The 21,488-nt window shown below is 36.2% G+C and overlaps 1 protein-coding gene across 1 annotated transcript in view; it reads left to right on the plus strand.

Annotated features, from left to right (window-relative positions):
• MAN1A1 (mannosidase alpha class 1A member 1) overlaps nucleotides 1–21,488 on the plus strand; it is a gene marked incomplete in the record, with an annotated part of 195,065 nt that overhangs the window by 106,022 nt on the left and 67,555 nt on the right. Inside the window, 1 exon segment of the mRNA XM_014591346.2 lies at nucleotides 6,967–7,061. Coding sequence (XP_014446832.1) covers nucleotides 6,967–7,061 — 95 coding nt within the window.

Raw genomic sequence — 21,488 nt, forward strand, 5'->3', positions numbered from 1 at the left:
ACCATTTCTTTAATGGTCATTTTTGAAAAAACTTTTATCTATTTATTTATTCTAAGAAAGAAAGAAAAAAAGAGAGAAGCAAGCACTTCAAACAGGTGTCTGCCCTGTGATCCACCACCCGTGCCAGCCTGTCCAGATTATGACCACAACTTGCATACTCAGCACATCCAGTGAGACCCAGCACACAAACCCAGGGGGACCCTTCCCATTGGGTCTAGTTGTGCCACCACTGTGTCACCACCTGGCCTCCTTCAATGGTCATTTGTGTGTGTGTGTGTGTGTGTGTGTGTGTGTGTGTGTGTGTGAACATGTTTTTAAATAATTTTAAATTGACACATAATAATTGTATATATTTGTGTGGTACAGTGTAATTTTTTTTAGTATAGGAATACAATGTGTTATCAAATAGAAGATAAGCATGTCTGTGATCTCAAACATTTATTATTACTTTGTGTTGTGAACATATGAAGTCTTCCCTTCTAGCCATTTTGAAATACACATTAGATTGTTATTAACTATAAATACTCTACATTGCTATAGTACTCTAGAACTCATTCTAACTTAGAATTTTGTATTTGCTAATCAAGTTCTTCCTATTTTCTCTCCTTCCCAGCTTCTGGTATCCACCCTATTACTCTTCATTTCTATGCAAACAGATCTTTTAGCTTCTACAAGTGAGAATATGTGGTATTTATTTTTCAGTGCCTAGCTTATTTCACTTAGCGTAATTTCTTCCAGGCTCATCCATGTTGCTGCAGATGACAAGTTTTCATCCTTTTAAAGATTGAATAATATTCCATTGTGTATATCTATCTATCTATATATATTGTGTATATATATCTATATCTATAGATATAGATATATTGTGTATCTATATCTATATATACAGATAGATAGATAGATATACCACGTTTTTCATTCATAGTTCTATTCTTATTTTGTTCTTTATAACAATTCTAACTGGAATGAAGTACCATTGTGGTTTTGATTTGCATTTCACTGGTAATTAGCATATTTCCATGTACTATTTGGCCATTTCCGTCTTCTTTTGAGAAATCTGTCAAAATTCAAGGATATTCTTCATGGAAATAGAAACAATGATCATAAAATTTATTTGGAGCCACAGAAGACCTCAAATAACCAAATGAATCCTGTGCAAAAAGCACACAGTCAAAGGATCACAGTAACTGATTTCACAGTACACTACAAAGCTACGATAACCAAAACACCAAGAAATCAGCATAAAAGCAGACACAGAAACCAATGGAACAGAATAGAGAACTCACAAATAAATCCACATACATACAACCAACTAGTTTCTACAAAGATGCCCAGAACATTAAGTTGAGAAAGAATGGTCAGTTTAGTAAGTGGTGTTGGAGAAATAGGATATCTATATGTACAAGAAAGGAACTAGACCTGTGTCTTACTACATGTAAAATTCAACTCAAAATGGATTAAAGCCTTAAACAGTAAGACCCAAAACTATGAAACTAATAGAAGAAAACATAGGATAAATGCTTCAGGGTGTTGATCTGGGCAAAAAACCTTTAGCTCTTACCTCAAAAGCACAGGCAGCAAAAGCAAAAATAGATAAACAGAACTACATCAAGCTATGAAGCTTCTGTACAGCAAAGGAAACAATCCACAGAGTGAAGAGAGAATGTACAGAAAGGGAGAAAACATGTGCAAGACGTATATCCACAAGGGCTTAACATTCAGAACACACAAGTAATTGGACTCATCAGCACAAAAAAAGCAAGGAAATAAATAAATAAATAAATGTCATTATTCTTAACAAAGATGATGTTTTGTTTTAGAAGCAGGGATTACAGTTTATGAACTGTTATTTTTCATCTTGCCACCTTAACTTTATAAAATCCTCCCCACCAAATAGAGAAACCAACAAACCTTGAAAATCAAGAGTGACTAAAAATTGGGTGACACATTAACATTTTTTTATCTTTTTAAATATATTATTTATTTGTTTATGTTTGTTTGTTTGTTTTTTGCAAGTGCCATTTCAACACCAGTTTGGATCCAGTGCTTTCTCTATCATGCCTATTATTTGAGGGAGCATTGACGTACCATTTAGTATACTTGTCACAGAAATTTTCCTTTCAGCACTTATCTAAGATGTGCAAGTTAAGACTTAATTGCCCTTTAGAATGATTAGTTACATGTCTACTTCTTTCTTTTAGCAATATTAATTTTACAAGCTAATTTTATTACCTGCTCACTACTTCAGGTACAAAGCTGTTATTCCTTGTCCAGACAGTCTCTCTTCAGCTCTCAGGAGGAAGTCATAAACCAAACACTGAGAATTGAAATTGATTCACGTTCATTTATGATTTTATTTAAAGCATCAGTGGGTTAACTAGCACTCTTATCTAAACTGTTTTGTAACTGTACCCTAATTGTGCCTAAAGTTGGGCACTCCAGAATATTTCACATAATTATTTACAGAAAATAGCTGGTGAAAGTGGGTGGAGCACTTTGTAAACACAGTAATATCAATGGTTTCTCATTACAATGTCCCAGGTATGTTAATTAATCTTTGATTGATTCATTCACTTATTAAACGAACATTTATCGAGTACCATCTCCTTTGCTGAGTACAGAGTATATATACGGCAAGACAAAGTCATGCCCTCATCAAGTTAATGGAGTTGTCAAACAATAATCAAGTAAGCAAATGAAATAAAATGTAATCAGTGTGGGGTTAAAATAAAGTGACATAATAAGCAATAAAGAAGGATGGCCAACTTTCCTTTTAGTTGTTAAGAAAAGACTTCTCTTAAGAAGTCATATTTAAACATGTTCCTGAAGGTTAAAAATGAGCCAGGCATGTAAAGAGCAGGGGAATTATCAATAGAATTCCAAGCAGAGGAGATGGCAAAGGTAAAACTCTCTGAGACAGGAAAGGACTCCTGTTTCCTGTCTGTTAACTGGGAACATAAAAATGTCTTTCTGTCTACGACATGACTCAGTCTGGGTTGGATATGTATAGCAGGCAAGGAAGGAAAAAATGAAGTCTTTTTCTTTGCATTTAGAAAGTAAAATGGATTGGCAACAGAAAGCAGATGTGGATGTTTCAGAATGAGAAAACTATGTAAAGAAAAACACTAAGGCACGCAAAACTTGAATAAATGCTTCAGGCCATCAAAACTTAAAGACTGGAGAAGGGTCCAGTCAGCTGTGCAGCTGGACACAGTGGGACCCACATGAGAAGGTCCTGGGAGCTTGTCCTAGGACCTCCTCCACCTACCAGGCAGTGCGCCCATGATCCAGGCCAGTTGAGACTGAAGGTAGATTTTGGCAGGAAGACCTATTGGGGATAGATCTTTCTCTCTCACTCTCTCTCTCTCAGAAGAAATAAGTAAATACATTTTAAAAAGAAGAAACTGAAGCCAGGATGGTCATTCAGGAAACAGAAAACAATAGATAGGCCTGATCACAGATGTGGAAAAGTCAAAAGAGCAATTTGGATATGTTATTTTTGACAATGGAGGCAATCATGGTTTCTTGAACTAGAAATTTGTCTGATACAAAGAGAAAATTGGTAATGTAGAGTCAAATTAATGGCAATAAAAGGAAAAATGATGGAAAACTAGGTAGAGGGAGCTTCTGTTTTTATCTTGCATTTTATTGTATCTGGCTATGAGAACATGGCCCATTCTCGGATCAGGGAATGAGCTGTATACAAGACATTTCAGAAGGATCAACAATGATGCTTGGGACTGAATAGCAATAAATCAAAAGTCAAGAAGCCTTCTCTCTTGAGTCCAAGGGTCTGACTGACTAATAATGTCAGTGATGGAACTGGGGAAGTTTGCCTGGGATATTAAATGATTGATTCTGAGTTGAACATGATAAATTTCAGATGATAAGATACTCGAATTGTGATGTGTGCATCCAGATGGAAATACAAAAGTGGAGTTAGAATGGAAAGTTGGATTCAAATATGGAAATATGAGGGCTCTTTGAAAAACTTGTGGGAAATCTGTATTGGGGGAAATATCGATTTCAAAATTTTTTGTACTGAAATAAACTAGTACTTTAATGCTGTATTTCCACAAACTTTTAAAAGTACTCTCCTGTGTGATGAGAACTGAGGGCCTTAGCTATGGAGAATGAATACTTGTGATTAAGGGTGTATATGTATTGGGGGAGAGGAATAACTCATGCAGAGAGAGCAAGAATAAAAATATGAACCCAAGTGGGTAGAAGGAACCATAAGAGCAGCTACGTAAGAAGAATTTTAGACAATAAGTAGGGGAAATACTACTATCCTTATTACCTTTAAAACTACAACCAGGGGGCCAGCAGGTAGCATAATGGTTAAGGTACTGGACTTCCACATAGTTGACTATGGTTCAAATCCCAGACCCTGTAGCTTGAAATGCACACCTGGTGCATGTGCATGCATGCCCAAAATCCCAAGAGAAAAGTGGAAGAGAAGGAATTGTGACATGGCCAATAACCCTGGGGGTTGATTTTTTGCTTTCTGTCTGTCTGGTGAGTGCACACAAAAATATCTAAAAATATATATAAAGAAATAAAATCTACAACTAACTTATAGAGTTATTTGTATGTGCCTTAAGGTCTTTAAATACAATAACTTACTGGGACAGCCTCATAGCCTGGGGGTTAAGGGAGCTAGATTTCACATGGCCAACTGAAGTTCAAGTCCCAACCTAGCAGCTTAAAAACACAACAGTTACATGTATGTACATGTCCAGAATCCCAACACAGTGGATAAATGGAGAAGGGATGGGGGCATGTCATACCCTGTTGTGCAATGCTTTCTCTCACTCATTTGTTTATGCTCTCTTTATTTCTTGGGCAAGCACACACACACTCTAACAATAAAAAGGGGAGGGGAACATATTTCTGCTCAAATATTTAATAATGAAATGCTCCTGTTACTTCCATCTTATAGATGAAGAAGTCTAGATTAATCAGCTTGCCTGAGATTACCTAATTTGAAGAAGTAGAGCTAAGATTCAAACACATGCATTGTGCCTTCAAAGCCGGAACCCTTAACTCTCATGCCATATGGTTATATCCAAGATGGTCTTTTAATTATATAGTTTGACTTCTATCTCATGTAAGTTTCTTGGAAAAGAGTTAATTAACAGTTTAAAAAGTTGGGTGGAAACCAGAATGTCAACAGATGGCTAGGCAGTGATTGGATAAATCTTTAGAGCAGAACACAACCTGGTATTCTCTACGGTAAGACAAAGAAAGGGAAGGGAGAATATACTCTTTGATTTATTTTTTTTTTCTTTCTCTTGTCCTTTCATACACTGTTAGTTGTTAAAACAGTTTCATTCTCTTTGACCAGAGCTATAGAAATAATTTGTGGAAAAAAAATGACACCTCTGTTTTTGAGCACATCCTATATACTATAAATGTATGTGTCTTTACTTGTATAAAAAGAATGTACATTTATGAAAATTATTGTCAAAGTTTTATACGGAAATTTATTTTCCTCTTAACTTTCATTACTGAATGAGAACTAGATCCTAAAAGCGTAGGGTTTGGCAATAGCCTCAACATTGGTATTGCTGGATTACGTTTGGTCTAGGAGACCAAGTACCTAGATTTCTCTGTGGGGAATATCAGGGCTTAGCACAGGAGATGTGGACAGCACCTCATCCATCTGGAGAAGCCACACCCAATTTCTTTGACAAATGTCCTAATGAATGTTTCCCCAGTGGCTGAGAGGACTTTGCTCCTGACATGCTTTCCTTGTGCCTACCTTATTTCTCCCTTGTTTGAGGGAGAGATGGAGGGAAATAGACCCCTATGCTCAGTCACACATTTCAAGGGGAAGCGACAAGACACCTGCTTGGTGCCACAGTTGCAGCAGAGAAAGCTGCAGCCATCCTTCCTTCAATGAATGAAGTAGGACTTTACTTTGTACCAAAAACCATGACTGTTGTCATCTAATTGATCTTCCTAAAGCATGGTTCTGCTCAATTGAATTGGCTGTTCAAAAACTTTTATTTTCCAATTTTAACACAATAAGATTCTAAGCCTTGCATTTATGACTGTTCCATGATGCAGCCCATGCTAAGCATGGCTGGCCTTATTTACCAGTATCCCCCTTTCTTATCAGACACACTGCCCTGCTCCCTGCTCATTCACTTGTCTCCATTTGTGCTTACACTTACACTGATCCCTCAGGGATGCTGCCTCATCTTCCCACTCCTCACTACCACTCTACTCATATTAACCCGTTAAATACTGCATACAGTCCTCTTCTAAATGCAGTCTCTACTACATAGCCTTACTGAACTCATCTGAATACTTGCAGGATTTTTGTCTCCAACTCTCATTGTATTTGTGTTCCAGATATTGATGTGGATATATGCACATATATTATCTTCCCTACTAAACTCTGGGCAGAATCTATACCTAATTTAACTGTAGTTTCCATATCACCCACACTTGATATGAGAGAAAGCTAAAGCTACAAGAAACTGAGAGGGCATATAGATTACTGGTAATAATAAGTCTTTAAACTACTCTCTTGATGCCCTAGTAAATAGCTATGCTGAAGGTGGGACAAATCAAATCTCCTAATTCTCAGTCCAGGACTTATTCTCGGACCACAGGGGTCTTCCCCTGAGTTTGCCCATTAAAATCATCTGGCACTGTCTAGGATGCTTTAGAATCCTGCTCCAGGAGCCTCAAATTATAGTGGTGAGATTCTCAGTGGGACCCTACACATCAGCAGTGTTAAACTCTCCCATTATATTCTAATGTGCAGTCAAGATTGGAAATAAGCAGCCTACATCATGATGGCCCTGGACAGCCTTGTTTTACTAGGTAATTCTATTAATTCAAGCAACTTTTATTTTTCAGATAAAATTTTAAAGTAGGAAAGTGCCTAGTATGAGATGAAGTAACAGTTATTTTGCTTGCAACACTAGCTAACTTAACTGTTTGACTTTTCAGATTTTTCTAAAGAAAGCAGTGGAACTTGGGATAAAATTGCTGCCTGCATTTCATACTCCATCTGGAATACCTTGGGCATTGCTGAATATGAAAAGGTAAAACTCCTCATTTTCAGTGTCATATTTTAAGTTGAAGTATTCAATATTGTGTCCTTATTAGCACACTAGATGGATAATTATTTGTATGATGCCAGTGACTTAACTGACCTCATTGGAAGTCCTCGGATCTATCCCTGTATTAGAAGCTATTCAGTTTTTCAGTATTCCATAGCCTCAAATGGGTCCCTGTCATGGGATAGCACGATCCCAATAGAGCCACACAAGCCAATTATGATTTGAGGTTTTTGCTATTTCAATGATGACATCATATCCGTAACATTCTTCTCTCCACAAATAACAAGAGCATCTCATTAACTTTTATGTTGTCATCAAAGTGGTCACTTCCACAGAAGCAAATTCCTAAGGACAATTTCTTCTCTTTAGTTGCCAGAGATGTTGCAGAGGTACAATGCATGGACTAATCAGATCTCCCGTATCAGGATTTGGTGTAACTGAAACTGAGTGCCCCTATCTCACCCCAGCCCACCACTGCAAGGAGGGAAAAGATCTCATCTACTCACCCAGATCAATTCAACTTTCTCAGCCCACTTAGGTAGAGAACCCTGGTATACCAAGTCCATGAGAATATGACCTCAAGAGAAAAAAATCTGTGCTGCACAGACTTTCTGCTGTTCTCCCAGAGAGCAGTTTGAATTTTCCTAATAGCTTAAGCATTTCATTAATAAATAAGTTTGCCTTAAGTGTGTTTCTAAATTCCTTTCTTCCCGTAAGTTAGTAACTGCTTCATGCTTGTTTGTGATAATGATGATGACAGTGATCATCGTAAATGTGATAGGCTCTTTACCTGTGTTATCACATATAATCCTCACAACCAGTAAGGTCAATACTGTTGTTATTTTCATTTTAGATTGGGAAACTTGGGTCATGGAGAGATTAAGTAGTTTAATACCATACAGTAAGTAAATGGTAGACCTAGGATTTATATACTTAGATGTTTATACAGGCATTGATACATATGCACAAACAAAACGCTGTTCTCATTTTAGAAACACCAAGAGAATGCACAGGCTGTTTTGGAGATTAATACACATTTCTTCTTACTAATTTTAGTGACATTCTGACCTAAAGCTGATCATAAAAAAATCATGAAATTAATTATTGATTTTCTTAATGAACAAATCCATGAAATGTCATGCTTTGTTTTCATTTGTATGTTATATAATCTATACTTCGAAACATCCTGTACCTGTTGATGGGGTGTGGTGTGTGTGTGTGTGTGTGTGTGTGTGTGTGTTCATTGGCAGTGGAGACAATGAAGAGTGTTGAGACAATGAGATGAGGAGAGCCCATTACCATTGGGCCATGTTAAACTGAAGTAGTTCTCTGTTGAATGATGTGATGTCTCAAGATGTGTTTTTCCCTGAGGGGTCTTTAATCTTTCTTTAGCAGCTTGAAAACATGGAATCTGTTACAGGGTTTTAAGGATGGGGTGGATCTGAATTTGGATTGAAGAAAGCTTGGTGTTTGTTTAAAGGGCCATGAACCTTTTATTTTCTTGTTAACCTTCTATATTATCTTTCATATCTAGAGACTTTGTATTTATAGATAGTATTCTGATCAACACATTACTTTCTTACCTAAAAATAGTCTGGTTACAAAAACACTGTACACAATTAACCCGTGTTTCTCCTACCTGCCCTCTGAGGAAAATGCTATGGGCAGGTAGTACCCTAGACTAATTGGTTATCAAGAAACCTGGTTCTAGGTCTTTTGCAGCTATTCTAAGTTTGTCTTTGGGGCAATCATTTAATCTTACTAGGTGTATTCGTAAACCAGAAGTTAGGCTAGTTCAGTAGATTTTTGTGTGAACGTTTTCAAGCTCAAGAACACTTTGAGATTCTGGGAACCAGCAGTTAGCGTAATGGCTATATCGCTGGACTCCCACGTAGTTGACCGTGGTTCACGTCCCGGACCCGGTGGCTTAAAACTCACGCCAGGTGCGTATGCGTGCGTGCCCAAGATCCCGAGAAGAGAATGGAGGAGAAGGGATTGCAACGTGACCATCCCCCCTGGAGGGTGATTTCTCGCTTTCTGTCTCTATGTCTCTCTCTTTCTGTCTGGCGAGCGCACACACCCTATAGCGAAAATCTCTCTAAATAAATAAATAAACAAATAAATAAATAAATAAATAAATAAATAAAATGTAAAAAAATAAAATAAAAAGAACACTTTGAGATTCAGATGAAACATGGTCCCATCATCATATGTATTATACCCTGAGTACTAGACTTTTACAAAATTTCCAAAAGCTGGAACTACTATAAGAGGCTACTTGGGACCTCTGAAATCTAGGTTTAAAGTACTGGAGTAGATCCAGTCTTGGATTCTAAAATTCTATGGAGGTAATTCCACTTGCATCATGGAAGGTAATTAGTTGGATAAAGGCCTACTAAAACTAACAGAGAGGGGTGTGGACCTCCATCTTTGCAAAAGTTGAGTCAATGATTAAGATGCTGCTATCATTTAGTTGGCCTCTCTTGAAATAAGCATAAGAAATCAGGGGGTTTTTTGAAGTATATTTAACTTAGTGTTTATTTCTAATAGCCAAGTGGATTTTTTCTTTGTTAAGTCTATCTTTAGTGTACCATGGAGATATTTTTTAGTACTTAGCTATTAAATACTGGCTCCACTATCATCTTTTATATCTATGCCTGTCAATAATTCATTAGCGGGAGCATTCTAATTTGTTTGTACAGTATTTTATATTAGAACTTTCTTTCATTTCAAAGATTACAGGAAAATTGTATATAGTGAGAAATAATGTCTCATTTTCATTTATGTATTCTCTGATGCTTTCAGGTCGAACTAGAGGAAATTAGTTAACCATTTGGCGACTGATAGAAACACTTTTCATTTCTTCCTGGGAATGTGCATGAATCTTTTTATTATATATTTTGACTACACTCAATCACATTTACTACATAGCAGTGACTTGCCCAGATTTACACAATAGGCATTGGCAAAATTAATAGTATTATCAGTCTGCTAAAATTTCTTCTGTGCCTTTGCCTAATCAAGTACATTCATTGAATTTACTCTCCTTCCAACTGTGAAGCTGATTTGCCATCTTAAAAAGCTCCTTGGAGAGAAAGAAAAATGACATTGTATATTTACATTACATTATTACAATATTACATTAGAGAATATGCTGTTGATGTCACCTTTACATGCATGCTGTTCTTTCTGAATATCTATATTTTCAATGGATGGGCTAAGGGATAAGGAACAGCTGGCAAGGAGCTTCTTTTTGAGTTTTTTTGAAGACTGTCACTAGCAGAAATTTTAAAGGAGAGAGGAAAAATATGTCTACCAAAATCATATTTTCTTAATTACTTTTCTTAGAATAAGGGAATGCTTGTAGAAAAATGCCCACAGGGGAAAAAGTGCTTGAGGATACTTTTTAGAATAGCTATGTGTATTCACTGTTGACTGACTTTAAAACTCGGCAAGAATTATGACTGAAGAGGCATTGAATACCCTGGCTATAATAATACAATTCTGTTCTTCCCTTTCAATTTGAAAGTAGTTATGAATGCTCCCCTTTGTCAGCATCTATATGGTAACAAAAACATGAACTTATTGGTATTATCTGTTCGATTTCCTCTAGTACTCAGGTTATTAACTAAAGATAATTGGTTTTCTTACCTTTTCTTTATCAAAAATAAGCATTTACTTGAAACTGTGTTATGATAAGGTTCTGTACTAAGTCCTATGAAGATTTTCTACTTCTCTTCATTTTATTCAAGAAGATAACAGACATGTTTTTTCCTGCAGGGGATTCATAACCTGGTTGGTAAAGAAGAATATATATTTTATATGTTATATTATACAGTCACACACAAAATTGACAAATGTAAGATAGTCTGTACCAAGGAGGGATAATAAGTAGTCACCTGGTTGAATTTAAAGCAAGCAGTATTTTGAATTGGAAAGATTTATGTATTCAGAGCCAAAATACCAATAAGCCAAATTGGATTTTAGTATTTGTGCAAGCTGAAAATATGTGGAGAACCTAAATAATTTATTCACATGCTACATTAGAAACTCTGTCCCAAAATCTGTTCAGAAAAAAAAAATTAAAATGGTCTCTTCTCCTCTCTCTCTTCCTCTCTCTTTCTCTCTCTCTCTCTCCCCCTCTCTATACAGACACACACACACACACACACATAACAAATCTGAAATTCTTAATATAAGAGCTGCCACATGAAGTTATAATTTAATTGCAATTGTGGTTTAATATTAAGTAATCATTTGAATAAACAACCATCTAGGTGTGTTTACACAGTGTCTGACTAGACTATCATACTTGCTTCATGAACACTATTATAGAATGAGGGTGCTTAAGTCACATAACACCTCTGCTATAAGAAAACCATTGCCTTTCTAATAGATGAGATTTGGTAGAACTCAATTTCTCTAATGTGAAAATGTCAAAGTTTGATGTCTGGTCTTGTCATTACTATTAGCCAGAGACCCTATCCGTTTTTCCCTCTAACCTGCAGCAGAAAGATCCACCCCTGTGCTTTGTAAAATCAAGCATTTCACCATTTCCATATTTCTAAGCATAATTCAAGGTAGGTAGAGGAGACTTATTAGATTTTTGGTTTCCTAAAGTGTGTTCTTAATTTAAAATAATGTAGTTAATGTTCCCATTATTCATTTCTATCACAGGGCATACAGTCTGGGCATTCCTAATAATTATTCTGTCTTTCTTGATAAATGAGTTAGTTTATAGCTATGTACTATTTTATCACTTGTTTCTCTTTGTGGATTTTTCTAAATTGACACTTGTCCTGTGGTTATATTAAGTTAGTGGAACTGTCTACACTGCGTGCTGCTGTCACACACTGTCGACGGATGTGCTGGGAAATGACTAATCTCCATTCAGGCTCTCATTACTCAGCAAAGTGATGAATGAAGCACAGTTCATTCACCTGTTTTTATTTCCTTCTATGTAAAGTTTTATTTATTTACTATTATCATCTGACAAAAATGCATGCTATCCGCAGCCTTGTAGCCGAACACTTAAGTGCATAAGGAACCAGATTCCACACGGTTTACTACAGCTCATATCCTGGCCCTGGAAGCCTGAAAAACATGCCAGGTGCATATGTGTGCATGTCCCAAGTCCTGACAGAATGGAGAGAAATGGAGGAAAATGGATTGAGTCCTGACCATGCCCCACTGGAGATGCTCTCGCCAAACCTCACCTTCCCTTCCACAGGGAGCACTCATGCTTCTGACAGTTTAAAAGTTAAAAAGCATGCTATGTCATTACATTGCAGTTCATATTATAATTAAACTGCATATTCCTTTATTTAAACTGAAATAGGGCTTTAATTAAGAACAGTACAAACTCAATGTTTTCTAACAGTGCAAGACTATCCTATGTGAAGCCTTATTCTACACAATCATATCCCATATGTATATTTTAACAAAAAGTGTTACTATGCTTATTGGGTTTAATATTTTGGTGGTATAAAATGCTTAAGTATTAAACTATCATTGGCCAATTTTAATAGATAAACTGTGAAACACAATCTAATAAGCTAAATATTTTAAAAATAGTTTTCCTACATCTTTGTTTTTACTTGAGAGATAAAATATGAATTATTAGATTTATTAATTTTTAAAGTTTCTGGTTTCAAATTTGAGAATTGTGCAGAATATTTTCAAATAAAACAGAATACAACCCCATACTTTAACATCATAGAGTAGTATTTGAAAAATCAATAAACAAATTTTCTGAACACAAGCACGTCAAACTTATTTAGTGGATTTGCTTGTATTATGAGAGGCAAAAATATTGTTTAATTATCCTAAAATGTTCCATAGCAGTGCAATAAGCTCTCAGTATAAAATCAGAGCTCCATCTTATACTTTGTGTTTCATGATCTGTTAAGAGTTAAGAGATAAGTTCTATCAACACTAAAAAACTGAGAAAATAAGTTAGTCTTTCCAAGTACTTAAGCTAACCTTATTCCCTTGATTGGATGAATTATTAGATTGGATTTTCTTCTTTTATCTGTTTTAATTCATTTGGCCATTTGTATTCTGAAAATGATCAACCATCACTCAAGATTTTAATAGTGGCATGCACAAAGTTATTCATACCAAATACTAGAATATTATTACCATAGTCAAAGCTACTGTATTTATTAACTTTCTCAGTATAGTGCTTGGCCTGGACTATCTACTTGAGTTTGTCTTCTCATAAGTAAAACTAAGATATCTGTCCTGATGACCTCACAAGGCTTTTGTGGAAATCCAATTCATTCATATTCATATCTGTTTTGGTTGGTCTGGAGTAGGGTGCTTCCAGTTTTATAAAATCTCTCCAGGGCTTCTTCCTTTTTCTTTTCTCCCAATCATAGACTTTATTAAATGGTGCTTAATCCTCCAATGAAGATCTTTCAAAACCGTTTTCCACACAACTGCAAGTTGAGGTTGGAATGGTACTCAGATAACGAAAGATATGAGGAATACTTGGCCATGTAAGACCTCTATATAAGTCACCTTTTTCTGAACTCTACAGAGGAAACCTGCTGCTTTTCCTGTAAATAAAGCCAGTCAGTGACAACCAGTGCTCTGTGTCACCACCCTGGGGGACTCAATGCCTCGCAGTGGGCCTGGGGGAAGGGCAGGCCAGGAGGACTGGAAAGGCCCTGCCTTCTGCCTTGCTCCCCAGGGCTTTCTAATATTCAGCTAGGGTTGAGAATCAGTGTTTATGTCTAGTATTTATGTGCTGAGACTAGTGTTCTTTCTCATCTCAATTGCCTTTGGAAACTTCTCTATCCATTGATGATCAATTTACTTATTAATATATAAATGCTAAAAATTTTGTTAAGAAAAATACTGAGCTTTCAGAGTCTCCAAATTTAGAGTATAGAAGAATTACCTGGACAGCTTGTACAAACATATATTGCTGGATCCCTCACACAGAATTTCTGATTCAGTAGGTTTTTAGAAAGATTCAATCATTTGCTTTCTTTTCTTTTCCTTTTTATTTTTTTTTTCTTGAGAAATTTTGGCTATAGGGCACCTGCACTTGCTGAAGAGACAGAAAGCAAGAACTCAGCCCCCCAGGGTGGATTGCTGTGCCACAATTGCTTCTCCTCTATTCTCCCCTCAGGATTCTGGGCACGCATGGACATGTGCCCAGATCAGGTACTCGAGCCATGGTTGACTATGTGGGAGTCTAGTGATGTAACCATTACGCCATCTACTGGTCCCGATAATTTGCTTTTCTAACAGGATTCCCACTGATGCAGAAGCTGCTGCTGCTTGTCCAAAGACCACAGTTTGAGAACCATTGTAAGAAATGACTAAGCCGTCAGAGCTATTTAGATTCTTACCTCTCAGAGCCACAGTGAGGCCACCAATGTCACTCTCAACAAAGGGGGGTACGGATGTGTTTCCACTGTTAATATATTTTATTAATAATTACAGTTTCCACTTAACTCTGGGAAGTTTGTCACTTCTTTGGGAAAGCAATTAATTCCAAACATTAACTTCCCCAAAAGACTTTACATCTCCTTTTTTTCCATTTGTGTCTTTTTTATCCCCATGTGACTACAAAGCAAACTTTGGGCTATTTAGCAAAGTGGAAAAGAAAAGGCATTTTTAATTAAGAACTTCAGAGAAACTGTTAGAAAACAAAGCCATTTCCATAAAGCCATACTTGTGGCTTCAGGCAAAGTGACTTCATTATAAGCAGCTGGTGACCTGGCACTGTACCTGAGACCATTGCAAGTGCTAAAGCAGAGGCAGGGATTATCCTCCCACCAGATGAATGGGCGAGAACATAGCCTCTCCTCAGATTGCTTAATCCTTACACCAACTTTGGATCACCACTGCTCTGGCAGGCACTCATTTATGTATTGCAAGCGGACAAGATGGATAGCAATACTTAATTTAAGTGTGCTTTGAGTACATCTCCTTTTTGGAGATAACAATGGCAAACAATTCTGAACAAAGGATGGGTTGATGTTCTTAGTCATGCCTTGTAGGGCAGTAGGAATTTGAAGAGCCTCAGGATGCCTGAGCTGTTTCCTTTCTTTCCATCTCTCTGGTCATAATCAAAATTAACACCCCGCTAGATGTTTCTTGTTTTTTGTTTTGTTCTGTTTTGTTTTGTTTTTAATGAGAAGCAGATCATATCTCTCTCTGAGCACAAGCTCTTGCCGTTTTTATTTTTTCTGCACCTTACTAATCCCTTCTCGATGAATTCCCATTGGCAGAGACACCTGCTGGGCCACTGGTAGGATAAGGGCAGAAAATTGATATGCGAATGAAGTACCTGATTGACGGTTCACTCAACTGTGAATTAGATATTTTTAAATATATTTTCACCATGTCCTACATTTTAAGGGTAAATTGCAGTATATACTTAAATACAGTGCAGAAATTTATCGTAGGTGCTGTGTAGTCAATTTCGAACAATTTTTTTTTCCTAAGAAGGTTACTCAAATTCCTCTAAAAATTACTTGTAGTGGGTGGAAACTCTGTTTAGAGACCTTCCTCACCCTTCAATTTCGGCCAAATAGAGCCTTGGTAGAAAACACATAGGACTGGATTAAGGATGACTGCAATATTCCCCACAGCATCTACCACTGTTTCAGCAGTTAGCTCACCAGCAGTTTTACGTAATGACAATTACAACTATTTGAATGCCGTAGACTCCAAGTCGCTTTCACCTCAAGTTGTCCAAATGCACAGAACTAGTGTTTTACAGATTCTTCTTTGTTCACTGTACTTGTACCTTTGGTGCGCAGATCAGCCCTGGCAATTTGAAAGCTATGCCGTGTGCAGAACTGAGATTAGGAACAAGTCAGGACACACGGATTCATACACTGCCTTTGTAGGCCACCAGTGGGATAATGGTTTCAAGGAATTGACTTCCTCAGGTTTCTAATGAACTGGCAATCAATTTTCCTGTGATTAACCTCAAGACTAGACTTCCATTGGTAAGATATGGGGTAATCTTTCCAAATATCTAATTAATAACGTTTCATTTCAAAGTTTATGCAGTAATTTGAATAGGTATTTGACAGTCAGCCCAGGAATCAAGGCATTTTTTATCAGCCCTTGTAATTGCGAGTCACTGTAAATATCTAACCAACCAGACCAAATCTTTGAGTGAGAATTACAAGGTCAATATAAAATATTTAGACTGCTGCCCATAATTTTAAAGGACTCACAATCTCAATGGGTACATTAACCACTCCATGTTTCCAGCCTGCACAGTAATAGCTGTAGTTGATCTGTTCTAGAAAAAAAAATGAGATGAACAATAATTGTTTACAGTTTCAGTTATTAACTGGAGGAGAAGTAGTGATGGAGTGATACTAAGAATTAATTGTAATTTACGGATCTGGAAATTAACGTGCAGCTGGGCATGGGTACAGGCAGCACAATTCGGTGACTTAGCCATCTTGACAAATTGTCTTCATCTGTAAGGTGGAGCATTGTTAGTGTTCCTTTATTCACTTTTTAGTATCAGGCCCCTCTCAGGAAGTCTTTATGTGAATACTCATGTTGCCCTTTTATCCTGGAAATGTCAGTTGGAGTTTAGCATTATTAATTAAGTCTCGCTTTCCTCTTTGTCATGTCATACTATAGTTTTTATGGAACATTTGTACAAAACAGTGATTACTGGTAATTGACCTGCATATGTTGAATAATCTTAAAATGCTACTGAGAGTTTAATGTACCTTGTAAATTGAGAGGCTTCCAATTAAGTTGAGTTCTTAAGATAATCACTTTCAAAACTAATCAAGTAATAGGACATTAGTAAAGCTCTTATTGACTTAATTGTGACAAATTAATAAACAGACCCAGTGCAATTACTATAATGGCTTTATCAGTGAATAGTTATCTAAAATTTAAGCATAAATCTATTCTACCCCACCTGGAAATACAATAAAAATTCCACAAATCATTTTAAGTTGGGTATCATTTCTAACAGCTGTGTTTTGAGATTGTACAAGTAACTTGGATTTTTTGTGTGTTTCCTTTTTAGAAAAACATGATTACATTTGTTTATTTCTAAGGTTAGGGAATCTGCTTGGTAACCCCTCAGAGCATATGATCTTACAAGAGATCTTCACTAGGCCTTGGACAAAACTATTCCATACTCTTCTGTGTTATCTTATCTTTGTCTTTCTATGGCCCATGCTGCTGGACTGATGTCTTCTTCTCTGACACATATAGAATGCCTTGTCTTACTTCTGTCTGTCCCAAGAGCTATTGCCCATAGTGCATTTTCATACCTGGTAGACACAGTGCAAATGGATGTTAGGAAATGGATGAATTATGAATTACATGCTTGCTATAGTTTTTTTTTAATATTTGACAGTGCCAAGTCCTGTAGCTGTGCTCGTATTTAAAGAAATCAATGGAAAGAGCATGGATGTAAGCCTTATTTTAAGGATAATGCTATAGGTATATATACATTTGTCAAAGCAAGTTAAACTGTATGTGTGTAAGATGCTGTGTTTCATTGACTGTATCTTTTTTTTAATGGTGTTATCATATATCCTCTTTCTCTAGGCCTTTGACTTTATTATTTGTTAGAATAGGATTAATAAGTAGTACCATTTTTACAGGGATATGCTTGTGGCAAAACCTATTGTAAACATTCAAGGAGATGGGGTGCCTTTTCGACTCAAAAGAGTGGATTACTCTGGAATTTCAGGATTCCAGACAGATCCAGATCTAAAAGCATGATAGAGCCATCACACCTCCTGTGTTTGAGTCAAATCTTAGTGAAGAAGAATGGATTTTTAAGTAAAAAAATTGTGTGTGTCTGTGTGATGTATACATACATTGTAATTCTAACAATCCTTCCTGTACTCAGTTTATAATGCCCAGCCTTCCACATTATAAAGTCCTAGTAATAATTGTCATCATCTGGAGCAACAAAGGGATATACACAATGAAACTACCCAGCTGGAAAAGGATTACTTTTACGTTATTGGAATACTTGAAAATGTGATTGGAATAAAGACTGATATGGCGATTTCCTTAATTATTAGATATTAAACTGTGGTTCTTAAATTTAACAGGAAAAAATTAATGTTAGCATTGTATAAAGGCAGCACTTTTAACTACTTACACATGGCTCACTCTAGCTAGTTACATAATGGTGTAGGAATCTGCACCCCACAAATGTATCAGGGTCATAAACCAGTGATCTTCCAGCTCTTTAGATTGCTCTCATTAGTGTAGTCTTTGTGTGCCTTCGCCCAAAAACATGTATTCTTTATAAATATTATAGTCTCATACATGACCTCTGTAAAATGTCAGCTGCATTTGAAAGCATTCAAGACATATACTTGTAAAAGGATAAGATGTCAAATAAATATAACAGGTATAATTATTGAAAGTACATGAATGTTTTCAATGAGAGCATTATTTTTTTTAATTTGTTTTAGATTTGTGATACAGTAAGACTACAAAGGTCTTACTCTTTGTTGCTTATTTCAATGTCTGTCCCAAGAGGAAAAATATATAATTAAGTTAATGAAAGTAGTAGAGTATAAGGAATCTTTTAAAAGTTCATGGAAAATGCATATTATTAAAAAACTATGTATGAACTTCAAAAAATTTTTTGTACCACCATAAACTCATACTTCAATTCCATTTTTTCCATGAACTTTTTGACATACCCTGTATTGGGTGACTTTCCTGAAATATGTTTATTTTAAATTCCATCATCTAGTTAACAAAGAACTTTCTTAAAATTCTGCTAGAAATTGTAGCATATGGGAACCAGCAGTTAGCATAATGGCTATGTTGCTGGACTCCCATGTAGTTGACCACGGTTCACGTCCCAGACCCGGTGGCTTAAAACACGCCGGGCGCATGTGCGTGCATGCCCAAGATCCCAAGAGGAGAATGGAGAAGGGATTGCGACGTGACCATCCCCTTTGGAAGGTGCTTTCTCGCTTTCTGTCTCTATGTCTCTGTCTGGTGAGCGCACGCCCTATAGCGAAAACCGCTCCCAAAAAAAAGAAAAAAAATTTTTTAAAAAAAGAGAAAAATTTAGCATAATTTGTTCTTGTAAATTAATTTAAAGGTGTTTTGTATATACTTTTTTAATACATAAATTTTATAATATATCATTTTAATATATGATTTCATTTATGTAAAACATACATACAATATTTAAAACTGGATTTAGAAACCCCTGAAGTTCTTCCTCTGAAAGATTTTTAAACAAAGTAGAAAATTCCATTTAAAGTTTGATACAAATATCAATTTTGAAAGTAAACCACTTTCGCAGATATTTTCATAAACACCTACTGTCAAAGTGATCTCCCTTAGAATGAGTTTCTTTCAAAATGCAGATTTGTTTTGTTCATGTTAAGCTGTCACCTTTATCTTGAAGTGGTAGATTAAGTGTGTTGTTTCATCCTTTTTCTTTCTGTTCAAATTATCTGAGGGGTAGCACACTTTCTGACAACCACTTGTCACAAAAACATTAACAAATGTGAGGACACCTTTCTTTTTGTGAAATGACAACTCTTGATTAAATCCTTTGCCTTAACACAATCTGAAAATCTCTGTTTGTTGCAAAATGTTATTGTGGTCACTCTTCAGCTCTTTACAAAGACTGTAATGCTGTCACATTTTTATTGGGTGAAGGTCTTGGATTTTCAAATGAGCCACACTGGTGACATTCTGTAGCTCATAAGCCACATCAGAAATCACTGAAAGCTGTAGAACAAGTGAGGGTCCTATGGCCAACCTGTCATTATGGAATTTGCAGGAACCTCCAGTGTCTCTCGTATGTAACCTCCTATATGGAAGCACCAAGAGGCTGGAGCAGTGTGTATCTGATTTTTAATTTATTAAAGCTCTTTTCTCCCTTCTAGATAAAAAATTTAGAAATTGCTGCTTTGATAGTCTCTTTCTGCACTCTTAATTAAGAGTCTTACATTCAGCCTCAAAGGCTGCTGCCATAAACAATAAATATCTAAATGTCATTTACCTTTAAGCTCAGACCAATTCCTTATCACTTGGCAGTTTATAATGGGCATATTGTCTCATTATATTATGTGGACTTTGATCCTTTTTAGATTGCTCTTGAGAATATTTTTAATTGGCTTAAAGGAAAGTTATAAATCATTTTTAACTAGATGTAAGTATTACAGGACTAAATAATCTTGTGGCATATTCTCTTTTATTGGTATTAATGTTCTCTACTTTAAAGTGGACCAACTGTGGTCTTGTGACTGAAAAGGTTTTTTGCTTAGATCAAGAACTTTTCTTAAGTGGTTTTAATATGAAACAGTTCAGAAAGTACTTGAACACATTATTCTTTAATATTGGTTGGGTGAATAAGAAAGTGGTGGAAAGTGTTAATCTATACTAAAAGAGTGTTATCTTATTTTTTTAGAGATTTTTGCTATAGGGAGTGTGTACTTGGGGTGTGTACTCACCAGAGAGACAGAGAGAGACTGAGACAGAAAGTGTGAAATCACCCCCCCAGGGCCTATGGTTATACTGCAGTTTTCTTTTCCTCTATTCTCCTCTTGGAACTTTGGGCACGCCTACACACATGCCCAGTGTGAGATTTAAGCCCCCAGGTCCAGGACTCGAACCATGTTCTACTATGTGGGAGTCTAGCAACATAACCATTATACCATCTGCTGGTCTCAAGATTAGTATTTAATAATGAACAATATATTTGATGCTAGTATCCAAAATGTTTGCTAGATTCAAAGGGATTCAAATTATAGAATTCACTAATCTTAATTTCTGAGTCTTGTGAACAAGAAAATGATTATTTCATATTTATATCTATAAAAGAAATTTCAAAACATTGAATTTATAGGATAAACATAAATACTATATAGAATAATCTACAAGAGACATATTTGTTTTTCAAATTTTTCTAATGACAGTAGACTCTAGATTCCATTTCAAATTTTAAAAACTACAAAGCACATTTATTTTTGTGTTGGCTCCAAAGGAAAAGAGCATAAAGATTCCAAAGAGATGGAAATCAGAAATAATCATGAGTATACAAGCCATAGGCAGCCAAACAAGCTAATATTAATGCGTTATGTATCCGCAGTTCTCTCATTTACAAAGATTTCCAAATAGATTCATATTATTAAAGTCTCATTGATTTGATTTAATCTATTCTAGTATAGGCATGAATATCCAATTCTGTAATTTGAATTTACTTTTGAAATACCTTGGAATTTTGGGACCAGCAGTTAGCATAATGGCTATGTCGCTGGACTCCCATGTAGTCGACCACGGTTCGAGTCCCAGACTCAGTGGCTTAAACTCATACCTGGTGCGTGTGCTTGCGTGCCCAAGAGCCCTAAAGGAGAATGGAGGAGAAGGGATTGCGGAGTGGCCATCCGCCCTGGGGGGTGATTTCTCGCT

The sequence above is a fragment of the Tupaia chinensis genome, unplaced genomic scaffold, assembly GCF_000334495.1.
Source record: "Tupaia chinensis unplaced genomic scaffold, TupChi_1.0 Scaffold000563_1, whole genome shotgun sequence".
NCBI classification, from domain to species: domain Eukaryota; kingdom Metazoa; phylum Chordata; class Mammalia; order Scandentia; family Tupaiidae; genus Tupaia; species Tupaia belangeri.